This window comes from Vanellus vanellus (genome assembly GCF_965231255.1).
Source record: "Vanellus vanellus genome assembly, chromosome: 1".
Lineage (NCBI taxonomy): Eukaryota > Metazoa > Chordata > Aves > Charadriiformes > Charadriidae > Vanellus > Vanellus vanellus.
The window spans coordinates 198,769,524-198,785,049 of NC_138905.1; the positions used below are offsets into that span (position 1 = coordinate 198,769,524).

A 15,526-nucleotide genomic window follows, 5' to 3' on the forward strand; every position below is an offset into this window, starting at 1 on the left:
ACCACAGTAGACCCAGTGTTTTACTGTGATACAGGGCAGGAGCAGGACCATGTGCTTATATGTGGTTAATTAGCAAAAAAAGCTAAATGACCAGGAACTATGTAGGCTGTTTTGGGGGATTTTTTCTTTTTTTTCAGTATAACACTACAGTGCATGTTTTCAGATGCTGGCTTTGCTCCAGGAGCAGCGTGTTGGAAGGAGCACGGTTAACAAGCCTCAGTTGTAAAGAGGCACTTTTCTCTACTTCCACTTACTCAAGCATCTGTTCAGCAAAATAATCATCGGAGTTCTCAAATTTCCCCGTAAATGGAAACAAATCTTGCTGAATGCCGTGCTGAACCAGCTGTTCCGGCTCCCCAGCTGAGGTAGTGCCTCATCCTGTCACCACATTATATGTTTACTGTCACTGTAGGTTACGCCTTACAAAATCAATCCCCTTTCCAACAAAAACGTAATTGATGGTGAACCGGGGAGTTCTTCGTTAGAGACTGCCACAAGCAAAGGATGAGAAAACAGCATAGGCTGCAGAAAAGCACTACTTTAGGGTTGGAGAGACCTTTCTTAGCATACGCCTTGCTAGGGACTACTTGCTGAATATTGCTAATTCATACTCGCGGCTGGGAGCTCCCTAAATGCCTTCACGAGCAGCAGCAAGACACACATGGCTCCGTCTGCCTCCACTTGCCCTCTCCAGCCCTAAATGGTTACCTGACTCCTGTAGGGGTGTATGGTGCAGGCTGGTGTACAAAATGAAGCCCTGGACTACCACTGAGTTCCCCTTCCTCCATTCTTCCTACACCACTTGTCTCGCTGTCTAATGTAACCGGCTGAGCAGGAATTGGATGAAAAAGCAATACAGATCAACGGATGTGGAGGAGAAATCAAGGGTATCATGGGTGGGTGAAGAGATGGGAAAAGATCCCATTTCTGAGTGAAAATCTGAGACATGGTATAGTAGAAGCAGCTATGTAGGTTGACAGCAGAACAACACAATATATGGACCCATCTTAGACTACGCCTTGCCCCAACATCCTGTATTTTCTCACCTCTTTTAAGTTAATCTGCTGTAACCAAACTTTTCTTTTACTAACTTTGTGAAATTTCCTCTGCAGGAAAAATGACAACTCACCTGTTTTTCTAGCTCCATAATCATCTTCTCCTGTTGGTGAATCTGATGGTTCTTCATTTCCAGAACATGTTTTAAGCTTTTCAGATCTTCTTCTAAGTGCAGATACGGAGCTCGTACAATCTAGGAAATATACCAGTGATTCGGATATCTGTCAGCCATAAATGCATCTTCAGCCATAAGATAGTGTCCTCAATGCACCCAGTGGTTCGGGAGTCTCAGTGATGTGAAAACCACCTGCACCTGGGCCTCCGCAGCCCACCTGAACCCTGATATTCTCTCTGAGACCATCTCTTTGGCTGGATAGCCAATGGTACCTTTCTTTTGGCCAGCCTCATGGATAGAAGAATGGGATGCTAGGTTGTTCAGCAACCTCATTCCTACTCCTGTCTTGGGATCCGCATGAGGTGTTTTATGATTGTGCAGGGGTTTTGGCTTGGGAAAAATACAAAGGTGAAACTGAGGAAACAGGACAAGGGGAGTGGAGGTGAAAACTACAGTGCTCTGCCTTGCCTGCACCACTGCATCACAGTGGCTGTTAAAAAAGCCACTGGGAAAAAGTTCCTCCTCTACTCAAGAACGTCCGATGTAGGGGATACTGGGATTCAACTCATGGGCAAAAGATGCGCTCTGAATTATACTGATGAAATACTGTCGTCGACTTAAGCTCTTCTGGATTTTTCCCAGTGAACTGCCTGGTGGTACTTGGCATTAACATCACTGTGACACAGCAGAATTTGTCCTTTCATGTAAATTAAATACTGCGGAGGAGGTAGAAAGGGACTGATAGTACCTGTTTCCCATGGCCAAACCTGTTTCAGACATTTGCGCTCCTTTCTGAAGGAGTTCTCTCACCTAAAGCCACTGAGCCCCTTGCTCACCCCACTATTTTCATTCTGTCCCCTCTGTCACATTGACACAGCTGCCCATGGGGTTGTGCTGTGAACATACTGAAATGCCCCAAGTTAAAAGAAAAAACTTTTTGGAGGGTCGTTTCAGGGGTTATTTCATTTCAGATGAATAATTACAGTGTGTGTTTACTTACACACTGTAAATAAACAGCATGGCCCCAATAGACAGCAGTTGAATAAATACTTCATATGACAGTGCTGTCCCCTGCAAGTCCAGAAAAAAATGAGGGAATACAGAGGATATCAAAGAAGTTGGTTCATAAAGAAAAAAAGAAAAAAAAAGAAACCTAAATGTGAAAAGACAAAAAGTAAAGAGAAAGAGAGGAAGAAGGGAAAGAAGAATTGACAGCAGTAAGGACATACTAGATGGAGTTAATGAAATGTCTTGGAAACAGGGCTACAAATGCTGGGTGAAAGAATAAAGAAAAAGAAGTAGAATCAGAAAATGATGGACCTAGGCTAAGCTTTCTGACTCCTCATCAGAGCTCAAGATTTGGAATCTCGGTTGGGATCACCCCCCCAGTCCCCGGGGTAAAGATCCCATTGCTATCCACTGAATCCTGTGATGTGAGTCATATTTAGAAACACGTATCTTGATGACTGTATAGTTACAGTTGCCATCTACCTTCAATTGTTCCTCGGTGTTTTTCTTCAGAGCCTCTTCAAATCTGTCTGCTTTGGCCTTAAGAGATTGGTTCTGGAAGGTGAGGGTGTCTATCTGGTCCTGGAGGGGAGACACATCAACCATTTTATCACCCCTCTTACACTCATACAAGTCAATCTGCACTGTGAAACCACCAGGTGAGCTGACCAAGGCTTAGAAACCCCTGCAAGGTGGTATTTTTTATGTAAGGCCACTTGAGTGGGGTTTTTGATAACTCAGTGCCTCAGGGAATCCTGAAATCCCTACAATGCCTGTGGCTGGCTGACACTAGTTCATGAAATGTCTTTGATGCTAAATCACCCCATCACATCGGGCTGAATGAGAACGAGCATGTCCTTCCTTAAGAGAGCTGGCATTTATATCACAGGCATGAAAGAGATCATTTATGCTGCCCCTGGAGTCTGATTGAGGCGGTAGATACCCCATCTTTGCTGCCTTCACCTTTCTAGGCTTCTAGCATGGTAAGAAGCAACAATGAGTCAGTGATTTGGACTTTAAATGATCGTCGTTTCATCTCAGAGTGATACACAGGAACAACACGTTATTTTAATCAATCATATTTCTGTTACCATCAAAGGCATTCCTGTTACCTCTCTATATACAACATCTGTAAAAGCCACAGTTGCTGTGTAATTGGTATTCTTATCATAGAATCATAGAATCATGGAATGGTTTAGGTTGGAAGGGACCTTGAAGACCAGTGAGTTCCAACCCCCCTGCCACAGGCAGGGACACCTCCCACTAGACCAGGTTGCCCAAGGCCACTTCCAGCCTGGCCTTGAACACCTTCAGGGATGGGGCCTCAGCAACCTCTCTGGGCAACCTGGTCCAGTGTCTCACCACCCTCAAAGTGAAAAATTTCTTCCTAATGTTTAATTTGAACCTGCCCTCTTCCAGTTTAAAGCCATTCCCCCTCATCCTATCACTACATGCCCTAGTAAAAAGTCTTTCCCCAGCTCTCCTGTAGGCCCCCTTTAGGTACTGGAAGGCCACAATAAGATCTTCCCGGAGCCTTCTCTTCTCCAGGCTGAACAGCCCCAACTCTCTCAGCCTCTCCTCATAGGAGAGGTGCTCCATCCCTCGGATCATCCTCATGGCTCTCCTCTGGACTTGCTCCAACAGGTCCATGTCCTTCTTATGTTGAGGACTCCAGAGCTGGATGCAGTACTTCCAGGTGGGGTCTCACGAGCTTTCATACATGGAATTTCATGAAATTATCTTTCATACATGGAATTTCTTGGCTGTAACATTACAGCAGTGCTTATTGCAAAACTGCTGACATGCCTCGAACCGTCACAGCCACATGAGGAAGGGACTGGCAGTTGCTCTGTGCAACAGAATGTGCTAGTCAGGGGGTTTTGAAATTGTAATTCACCTCTGCCTATGAAATCAAACAGAGCTTGCATTATTTGCTGTGGCATCTTTACTTGTTCACACAAGATTTTCAAACTTCGCATGAATCACAGGGGCATGTTTCTGCCCTCCACTCCTTGGGATTTCTTCATCTAGAGAGTGAGAACAGCCCAGAGTTATTAGAAGGACTGTAAAAGCCAAGATGATCTTGAGCTTTGTGTTAAACAGTGGGAGATGTGATGTGCAGGGCTGATCCTGGCCAGCCATAGCCTGGCTGCACAGCAGGGCCAGCCCTGGGGCATCCCCTCAGGGACCGAATTGCCCTTCTGTGGGAATGGAGATGTGTCTGCACCACATGACCAGCTCCCCCACCTTCAGGGAGAGACTAGCATTTCTGAGCCTTGGGGGCACCTGCTGGAGGGTACCATGTAGACAAGGTGATGCTCACAGCCACTGAAGGTGCTGGAGCTCTCCCCACCCTGCAGGGAAGAGCTCGACTTTGCTCGTTGTGCTGGGCCAGCAGCCAGCAGGGTCAAAAGGACATTTCTTTGCTTTATCCAGGTGCCTTTCCCTCCCTTTGCCCTCTCTTCTCTTTTAGGTCGTTAGTGTTTTGCTGAACCAGCCAAGGGAAAAACCTGAGGGGGCACCTCTGCTGCTAGATCCCAGTTTGGACAGGCAGAGGACAAGAGGTGCTATAGCTGGTAAGAAGCAACAACCTGATGCGCCGGCAGCTGGATGCGGGGCTGGGGCTGCCCCATCAGCTGCTCTGCAACGTCGTTACAGAGGTGGGAAGTAATGAAACTGCTAACCTGGAGTGACAGCCGCAGTTTTTCAAAATTCTCTTCTAATTGCGCCTTTTCCAGTTTGTGAGCAGTGTTCAGTTCTGGGGAAGATACACAGACATGACATTGCTAGGTGAAGTCCAAGAGCACAGACATCGTGAGCCAAGCGCAATTTGGGATGCAGCTTTAGGGAATGGAGATTGAGTAGGAAACTGGCAGTGATATACTCTGTGACTCTAGGCAAATTGTTCTGAGGCTCAGGATTTCCTGGTCTTTCACTGGTAACTATTTCTACGTGAACAGTTTCTGTTTTTTCAGAACTGCTCAGAATTCCCAGCTTTCAGGGGCTCTGATCTGAAAACAGTCTGACAGTGGGTCATTTACTAGTTCGGAGGGAGCATCCCCAAATCAAAGAGTTTTAAATTAAATATATTTAAAAGCTTGGGTTGCAATTTCTTTGGGGAGATAGAGAGAGGGGGCGGCAACTTAGATGCAAAAATGCAAAAGACAATGCTTCTCCAGGAGTTGTGGCAGATGACCCGTGAGGTCTATTCCATTAGTGAGAATGACCGAGCCCATAGACAAAAAAAATCCTCTATTTATATTACATGATTAAAGGTTTCAGTACTGGAACAACTCACCCTGGACTTAATAGCCAAAAGTTTAATATCCAAAATGGAATAAAGTTTAATCTCTAAACCAATGGCACCAAACTGTCAATCAGTACAGTAGCAGCACGTACCTTTTTAGTATATGAACACTCTATGTTTTCTGTCTTTACCGCCAGCCCCATGGGGTTTTGCCCTCTAACTATTGCTGACTAGCCACAATGACAGCAGTAATAATATTATTGCTCCGGTGCCACACACTATAGCGCAGCTGCTGCAATGCCTTTTCCATGCACAGGAGGGCATTTCATACCTACTCCAGGAGCAGGGAGCACAAACTTTGGCCACCAGAGCCTTGATAAACCACCGCCAAGTTTTGTCATCAGAAAATACTAACAAAAAATGGACAGATAAGAATATCCTCAAGCAAGGAACAGCTTTTTTTATTATTATTATTTTCAAAATTTTATATGTTAATTAAAATATCGTATGCTAGATACCATCTCTGCTTACAGGAGAGGGGAATAGACTGTTCTCAGCCCAAGTTACGCTCTGGACTGTGTCTCTAACTGACACAGTGCAGAGCTAAGCAATATGGCTTGGTTTGGGGAAAGCTGTGGGAAAACCTACTAGAGCTATTTAAAAATTAGACCTTCATGCTTATGTGTAAAAAAGAGGGAGACTGTACAGATAACTGTTAAATGTCAGCTAAAGCATATACAAAGACATCTATTTAGATACTGAACTGGCAGGGAGGAAACAGCTCTTTCTGCAGCATCAAATCCCATGGAAAAACCATAACGTAAAATAAAGATAACAGTGCTGAGGTGCAGATTTGCAGCAGCGTGTGGCTTTGGTCTGCTCAGCATGGCCAGATTTTTGCTACTGAAAATGATGAGTCTTGTTTTTAAGAAGCAGTGTAGGCATTTAAGCACCTAAATCCAGAGACGTTGAGTGAGCTCTGGCCTCCTGAGCACCTAAGGATTAGGCTCTTGAGAAAAGTCTGTGTGTGAAGTGAGGCGGAATTTGGACACTGTATTCAGCAGCCCATGGAGAAAGCCTTATCTTTGGCCCAAAGACCCCTCAGATAGTCTCAGGTCCAAGTTAGATGCTGTACACACTGCACACAGCTCTCCCTCACCCCTAGTGTGTACCTGGTGGTCCACCCCGTGTGAAAGCAATAGACCAACACAAATTTTCGGTATCATCTGCTCTGGAGGAAGAAAATCCAGCCTTACACAACCTCACTACAGCGCTAATTACTGCTCTGGAATAGCTCTGTAGCCATTGGGTTGTCTTTGGCTTACCTTGAATCTTCCAGTCATTCTCATCCTGTAGTACTGTAATGGCAACTATGTGGTTATTTTCCAACTGTAACATCGCAGCGTCATGTGAAGCTGTGATATCTTCCACCTGTTACAACGACAATGAATGGAGAGAGACATGGACGTGCAATTATACACGCTGTGGCACACTGACAAGCCACTGCTAAAGAACTCCAGTGAGCTGGAAATACTAAAGGCATCTACCGAGCGTGACACTTCCAGCACCTGAGCCAGTTTTATTCATTACGAAACAGGCATGTTGACGCCTTCAGGGTTAGTGTGTAGTCACTGCTGATAGTATTTTTGTTCTTTTAACTGAATGGTGATAAAAGAGGTACATAAGAAAGCAAAAGGCCAAAAAGCCCTTAAGCAAAGAAGCCATTTATAAAATGTTCAGAAATCTCAACATGACATTAATCTACATTATCTTAATGACCCTCTGATGGTCAGATGAACATGCACGGTTCAGAGCCATCCTGGTTTTTGTCTTCACGGCACTTTGCTGCAATGGTTTTTATTGTAAGATCGTGAATTAACTTCCATGGAAAGTACCTATAAATTATGAATAGTTGTACAATATTTATTTCTAGAGAAACATTGACATTATTATCAGTGGGTACGTAAAATGAATTGCAATCTATCACACTTCCACTTGAAAAAGAGGATCCTACATAGTCGTCAATACCCAAATTCCTATGTCCTCTTGAATCGCGTATTTTGAGTCCCCATCCAATAAGGTGACGAAAGATACGACAGCACCTTTTTCATTGCAGACACATGAATTTTCAGGTTGGTGTGGAAGTAACCAAGATGACAGTGAAGCCACAAAACCTTTTCCTGCTCTCACACTGAGTCCAGAAAGAGGTCCTGCTACTGCAGACTGCTCAACAAACTGCACCGCACTGCACACAGCAATCACGGGAGCAGGGGACGCAGTTGGAAGAGGGCTGTGGGCAGCCTGTGTTCCTGTGCACCCGATGGGTTTGGGACTCCTTCAGTACATTGCTTGTTACCGGACATAGCTAAAGGCAAAGCGAGATCCCTAATGATAGCGTTTTGATATGCAACATTAAAGAAAATACAGTGAAAAGTGGTGATCAAGGTTAAGTCAGTGGTCCAGAGCAGTTTCTGAATGCAATGCACTGATTCGCTTTTCTGTGGTTTGTAATCACATTGATCTTATTCCCTACATTTAACACATTCTTTGTGATATCTGGCAATTCAGAGGATCAAACTATTTCACTTTTACAGTGAAACAGCTGTTCATTGCAAAGTGACTTGACTTCAAACAGCTTTTTTGCTCACTGTTATGTTAGATAATGGTAGAAATGTCTGAGCATGTCTTGACTGGAATAAATGTTTCACTGCATCTAACTGTCAAACATATGTGTTAGATTATCCAACAGAAGCAAAATTTCCAACTGTATTGGAGAAAGCATCTCTTAGAATAAGAGACAGGCATTTAACATGGAATTTAAAGTTATCCAAACTCATTTTCACAATAATGTGGGAGACAACTCAGTGGTGAAGAACTGTTTGCAAAACAATGGGGACTCAGCCTGCTGATATATTGCATGAAAGAGCAGGGAAAGGGGGGCTAGATGACTCATTGGGCTACTAATGGGATAGGGACTTGTCACTTGACTTTTCCCAGAGCACAATGTCCTTGTATATGATGTCTGTGTGCTGAAACCTCATGAGCATTGCCATGTTCTTTATCTCGCCCTTGCTTAAGTCTTTATTCATACTCTAATTGCTTCTCAGCTGAGCAGCACCCCATAGGAATGATTACACTCAACTCCAACGCCTTCAGAAGATGAAGGTGTCTCCTTTCGCCACCACCATCCTTGGCAGGTTATTTATCTATAAAGCCAATTAAATACGTTCCAAGTGGTCTCCAGGGATTTTTCTGTCTTCTGTATGTTTCATATCCACATCTCACATGACTAATCTTCCTGTGTGACCTCCTGTCTGTAGTTTTTCATAGCAGATAGTCTACTTCGCACTGGGAACTGGATCTCTTGGATATTAATCCCAGCTTTGCCACTAACTTACTCTAAAGGCTTGATCAACTCAATGACTGTCATGGTTATTTCTGGCTAAAAATGAAGCTCAGGCTGGATTTTTAAGGCTTAATAAAGTAAAATCAAGAAGAGGTTCTAGTAGTAGAAGTTCAGTAAGTTGGTGGACAAAACAGCTTGAGCTCAGCAGCTCAAGTGAGAAACACTGGCAAGCCAGGATCGCAGCCTTTACTGTGCAAGGAGATATGAGAAATCTTGGGATGCATTGGCACACATGACTGGTTTGTGAGGATTTCGGCTCTCAGGCTCTGCTACACTGAAAGAGCTGCCTCACCTCCTCAGAGACAGATGAGCCTCCAAAGTGTGACAGCTGTGTACCCAAAGAAACAACAGCTATCTCGTGCAAAGTAAAAGGTGACTGCAGCAACACAGTGCAGAAGACTAAGTTGTGACTCGACACCATGAAGTGGGAAGACTAACTTGCAAATTAGAGGTGTGGATACAGAAATACCTGCAGATCCACAGTTAAGAGGATTTTGCTGCTGTTATTTGCCTTCATGAACACAAGCTCAAAATTACCCGGCACAGACGGACAGCTCAAGGACAAGGCTTTCCTCAGACCTAGTGTAAGAGCTCTTTAGCTCATGGGTTAGGTGCCTCTGGTCTAACGCTGGTTGGGACCAGTGCCAGCACAGCAGTGTCAGAGCTGAACGAGACCAGTCCCTCGAGCAGGCTTGCTTGTTTGGGCATGCTCTGAGCAGGGCACTTCTCCTCTTCCTCCGAGCAGGGGAAGGAAGAACCAGAGGATTAGAAACCCTTTGGGTCAGCGGCTGTTAGGGATCCTTATTCCTTATGCACCTCGCTTACTAGACTAAAAAAGTTCTCCTCCTCGGCCAAGAAACATTGCTGGTGAGCAGCTTTCCAACCTGGCCTGACAGGCTCCTCCGATCCAAGAGCACTTGGCGTGGGATGGGTGTACAACGGAGTAGCAGGAATCCAAAGGGAAAACCTGCTAAAACTCATCATGAGATGCTAAAGGAACCACAGATTGAAAAGATGGGCTTAAACTCTGAGATACTAGGGTCACAGCAGAACTTTCAAAGCAGTAGGGAAAAATGTGTTATCTTCAGTAATTCAGGGAACAAAGAGCTCTGGAGCAAACCAAAAGGCTGGAGAAGAGAGAACTATTTGCCCGACAGAGGGAAAGATGTGCTTCCATTGTTTCTGGGTGGCAATGAATAGAATCACAGTAGATGAGAACATGAGAAAAATAAGTATACTTCTAGTCAAGTCCTACAGTGACCTGTATCACCCTTTCTTGCACTGATCAACCTGAGGGAAAAAAAGCCACCACCTGTTCTTGGGGTCCTGGAAGCTTGCAGAAACACTTCAAAGAGTAGCAGAGATAAACTATCTCAGCAAAAAATTAACTTGCAGAACAAATTGCTTCACAAATGCTAATGCCTGGTGATCCAGGAGAGGCAAGGCTTGCAGCTAGAGCTAATATCTTCCATTGGGCTAACTGACACACTGACACAGTGAAAGGAAAAAAAAAAAAAAAAGCCAAGGCTTTTGGGAACACCACCCCTCCTTCATATCAGAAAGCAAAGCAGAAAATTTGAGGGGCATTGCAAGAAAACCATCTCGCATAAACTGAAATCAGAACCAAAAGACATGGCTTATCTGTGAGCATTTACAGGGAAAGATTACGAAAAATCTGGTTTAGAACACAAAAACCTATTTGGCAGCACCTTTGAAAATCAATGCACTGATAGAAAAAGGTAGTTTGCCCGGGACGAACCAACCCAGTCAGATAAAGCCTTTGTATTGCAGGTTACAAGCCTGCAAATCAGTAACAACTAGCAGCCACAGCAATTACAATAGGTAAAATCCAGCAAGAGTTCTTCAACACTCCCTCACCCACTGAAGAATCAACCAAATTGTCCCCAGGGCAGCAGGCACTGCGGGGCGCAGGCTGGGCCACCATGTGTCTGACACGGCTGTCTGACCCACATGCCAGTGAGGACCGCGCTGTGCCCGGCCCCGGCACACCACTGGTGTTACACAATAAATCTAACACCAGGCTGTGATATGAGCGACATAAAACTGTCACCACCTTGGTTTGTATTTGCATTCCCATCCCAGGAGTGTTTTACAGTACATCAAGTACAGGGAGTAAACGGTGGCATTTCCCTTTTTACAAATAGTTGACCTTAAAGACAGTGGGCTGCCATCTCTGCTATGCTGTGTTGGTGCTCTCCTCTCCCCTGAGCTCAGGGCAGGTTAGCCCCTTTCCCTGGCTCCTGGAGGTAAGATACGGCCACACTGTGCTGCACCAGCCTTTACCTCTTAAATGGTCTAAATTAGCTCAAGCCCAGGCTCTGCTAATGGGGCTGGTTTGCTTCTGAGCCCACAGCTAGTGTTGCCATCATCCTTGGGAGCTGCATGGGGCATGCCTGCGCTCCGCACCCCACCGCAGTGCCTGCTGTCAGCTCACATCCTGGGCATGAGCAGGGGGAGAGCACCAGCTCTGGAGCCTCGGCCACAGGCTCCTGCTTCAGGCAGCAGCCCGAAAATGCACACTGGAGATGCCCTGGGATACAGAGCATGCAGATATAAAACCTTCTCCCCGACCTTTGCTTACATCCATCTGTCTCATAGACCACATTTGCACTGCACTGCCAATTTACATTGCCTCAGAGAGTGAAAAATTCACCTCTGCCACCTCCAGCTGCCCCTGGGCATTGCCGAAATCCCCAGTTTGGAGAGAACGATGCTGGAAATCAGGGGGTCTGTTGGCTGGGCTCACATTTACAGACAACTGGTCCTTGCGCTGCATCAGACATCTGGGTGGCACAGCCGTGGCAGCAAGGGCTGCGGCATGTCGAAGCCCGATGGCACAGATTGCTGAGCGCACCTGAGTGCGGCAGATACCGCGTGAGAAAAGCCCTCATGAACTGTGGTGCTGGGCAATGGGTTACAGCTGGAAAAATCAGAACTGTATCTGCTGCTCACTGAATGCAAAATGAGAAAAGGCAAGGTAAAGGCATTATTGCAGGATGTTCTGCCACCATGTGAGAGGTGCTCATGGGTGAGTGTTTGTTCGCTCCAGCCATTAAAAATAAGACTAGAGTAGCTGCATGTGAGAGTATTCCTACCTACACACAGAAAGCAAAGCAGGGAGAAGCACTTGGGATGTACCGTCTAAGAGATTAGACTGAACAGTGGAGCAGAAATCAGGGAACCTGATTAATATCACCTGCTTAATGTTTAGGCTACGTGTTGCATGGGCCCTATCACTTCGCTGTACCACCCTTTAACTAGCATTGCAAATAATGATGGGCAGGACTCTTCTGGCCCTACCCGTGTTGAGCAGATTCTTGTTCAATTTATATGAAACCAAGGGTTGAACGTAAATTTACTACAATAGGTGGCTTGGGGAGCAAGTATGCATGGGGAGCAGAGCTAGTCTTAATATTTGTGTTGTAAAACATCTGGAAGCATGTGAAGACGTGTTGTAAAACATCTGGAAGCATGTGAAGACAAGACATGGCAATGTAATGTGCTACTACGTAGAAATACCAATAGGAATAATAGGGAGGAAAAGCAGTAAAGATAGCCAGGAATATATTTTTCCAGTCATCAGTTTGTTACCAGTGTCTTCACGTTGGACTGTTCAATATATTTCACTGCCTTAACCCACTCAGTATTGGCATGGTCTACTCTTCAAAGGGAAAAGAGAGAGACTGACCTGATCCTGATGCTGCAATTTGACTTGCTCCAGCTGCAGGCTGTGCTGCTCCTGCAGGCTCTCCTTCTTGGTGTTGTACTCCTCCTGCAGCCGCTGCTCCAATGCCTGCAACTCCTCTTGCTGCCGCCTTCGAAGCTGCTTCCCCTCCTCCTCGAAGCGCCTCTCCAGCTCCTCCTTCTCGCTCTGTAGTTTCTTCCGTCTCTCTGTGTTGAGGGCTGCGGAGACAAGACCATACGGTCAGGCTCTGAACTCCTCGGGAGCAAACAGTGGCATTGGTTCTGTCTGTACACTGCTGAGCACAGTGGTTCCCACCAACTCTGGGACTCCCATGAACCTCAGCCATCAACAAGCTCTCACTGTCACTTCTCTCTCTGTCCCGCTCGCTCACACACACATACACACATGCATTTGTTTAAATAGAGGCACTGGCAGAGTATGCAAAAGCCCATGCAAAATTGGGATCTTAACCGCAATAGTACTACTACTAATAATAATAAAGCAGGGAACTCCATGGACCTTCAGGGTGACTGGATGTCCCCTCCTGGCCAGCACAGTCTTGAATCCACAAATTGAGGCTTTGGGGCTTTTACTTTGCCTTGTATATAAGAAACAGCATGCGAGACAATCACTTGACACAAAGCCTTTCAACTGAGATACAAGATTTTCCTTATCTCCTTCTCTCAAGCCACAGTCTTGGCTAAGTCCCCACTTCCAGTCATGTGCCAGGAAGGCAGAAGATCCCCGGGCTCTAAAGGCACATCCTGTGCCCATGTTATGCAGGAGGTGCGATTGACCACTTGACCAGGAGAAGGAGATGGATCTCATACATCCCATTTTCCAGCTGTCAGAAGCTGCTTACCCCATAAACCTGTCTTTCGCACCAGCTCCATCAAGGACCTCTTGAATCCATGCATGCACGCTTGCTTAAAATATTTTTATATTTAAACCAGTATCTTGTGTGCTTCACAGAATGAGAGAGCTGGTACTGAAGGCAATCAGAAGACGTGAAATTTTAACTCTTGAGAACTAACCAAGTGGCTGAATTCACAACCATGTCTACAACTAGTTTCAGGAGGTGCAACTCCAACATCTCCATCAAGTCAAGGATATTCAGTCTATTTCCCCCTTTGGTTTCTCACCTATACTGTGCCCCGGGTCCCAGAAAGCAGTGTCACAAACACCGTGTCCTCGGCCTTTCACTTTGCTAAAGAACAGTTGCAATCAATCCAGATATTGAAGACCCGATGTAAGTTGGAGAAGGTCAGTCAGACTACATTTAGAGAGAAAGTTGGCTCACTTGCAAAGATCTAACAGGTAAGGAGTTACTAAAATCATCATGACCATAACATTCAGAATGACACTAGAGAAGAAAAGATGTGTTTTTAATGGCACTGCTAGACCTTTGTTCTGATTTAGACCCCCAAATTATCACCTTTTGAATATAAGACCTGTATCAGCCACTCATCCTTCCTTTGCCTTTCAAAATGCACAGAGCCGTATGGAGTTGTAAACTGGTGAACTGGAAGCAGCTGCCTCCCTGGGCAGACAACTTCTCAATGTTTCAAATATATATCTACCCTATGACCATATATTTGCTCAATATCTATCAAACTCCCCCCCCATCCCCCCCTACCCCCACCGTGTTTTCCTGTCTGTTTCCACTACGGTATCAGATTGTGCTCATTTTTTTTCAGGATAGCAACAATTTGCCAAAGTTACCTACGGCTGTGACCACAGCTCATGTTAGGAGCATCTGTGCGCGGCAGTTTGTGCACCAAGCTAGCCATCCCCTTCCCCACATAGCTATTTTTCACCCTCTTTAGAGCTCTGCTTCCACACATACTGGACACCAATACCCAGACTTGCTCAGTATGTCCAGACAGATATCACTACTGGGGCCCTGTTCTGATCCTGATGTTTTCTGGAGCACAACGAGGGATTGAGTGTCCCTTTCAAGCTCTCTGCTCCTTACAGAAAGAGAAAGAGAGAGCCTGAACCAGAGAGCTTAGCATCGCAGCAGCGGCACACAGAAAGCTTTCCCACCTACCTCGTACCCAAAATGGAACAGCACAATTTATATGGCCATTAGCTGAAATGTCTCGTCTCCTGGCAGTTTGGTTTATAGCTCTAAACCCTCTCTCTTGCTTTTTGCTTTTTGATTTTCTTCGGTATGCAGAAGAGAGCCCAGAGCTGGAGGACAAGGGATAACGCTTGCAGCTCTGCGTTCAGTAGAATTCAAACTTACTCAAGCTTTAAATTGGAGCTGTAATGAACCCTGTCTCTCTTCAGCCTCTCTAACGACATTACCCAGCACACAGGGAGGGCTGGGCAACGAAATGACATTCCCTCACCAAAAGAAAGTCCATCTGAAACTTTTTCTGTAACCTGAAACACAAAACTATTCACAACTTGCAAATCAAACCCTGACACAGGTGTAAAACGGAGGGAAGAGGAAAGCAGGGAAAGAATGTCTATACGGCACATGCCCCACACACCCAAAAATGCTACTGGAGGCAGAAAATGAGGCCATTGCCCAGGAAATTTGCCCTATACTGAATATCAAACACCTCTAACGAGAAGGAGTGATCCCTATCACAGTCTCCCAGACCGAGACAAATGAGGCCAAGGACTGAAGTGGTGAGGAAAGATTAAATCATAGAATCATTGAATGGTTTAGGTTAGGATGGGGCATCCACAACTTCTCTGGGCAACCTGTTCCAGTGCCTCACCACCCTCAGAGCGAAAAATTTCTTCCTAATATCTAGTTTAAATCTGCCCTCTTCCAGTTTGAAGCCATTCCCCCTCATCCTATCACTCCATGCCCTTGTAAAAAGTCCTTCCCCAGCTCTCCTGTAGGCCCCCTTTAGGTACTGGAAGGCCGCAATAAGGTCTCCCCAGAGCCTTCTCTTCTCCAGGCTGAACAGCCCCAACTCTCTCAGCCTGAATCTCTTCTTAGAGAGGAGATGGGCCTTGGGGCCCAGCTCT

The 15,526-nt window shown here is 45.6% G+C and overlaps 1 protein-coding gene across 1 annotated transcript in view; it reads right to left on the reverse strand.

Annotated features, from left to right (window-relative positions):
* MTUS2 (microtubule associated scaffold protein 2) overlaps positions 1-15,526 on the reverse strand; it is a gene marked incomplete at both ends in the record, with an annotated part of 203,770 nt that overhangs the window by 7,691 nt on the left and 180,553 nt on the right. Inside the window, 5 exons of the mRNA XM_082497202.1 lie at positions 1,130-1,249; positions 2,663-2,761; positions 4,864-4,937; positions 6,752-6,857; positions 12,542-12,756. Coding sequence (XP_082353328.1) covers positions 1,130-1,249; positions 2,663-2,761; positions 4,864-4,937; positions 6,752-6,857; positions 12,542-12,756 — 614 coding nt within the window. The remainder of the gene's footprint in view (positions 1-1,129; positions 1,250-2,662; positions 2,762-4,863; positions 4,938-6,751; positions 6,858-12,541; positions 12,757-15,526) is intronic.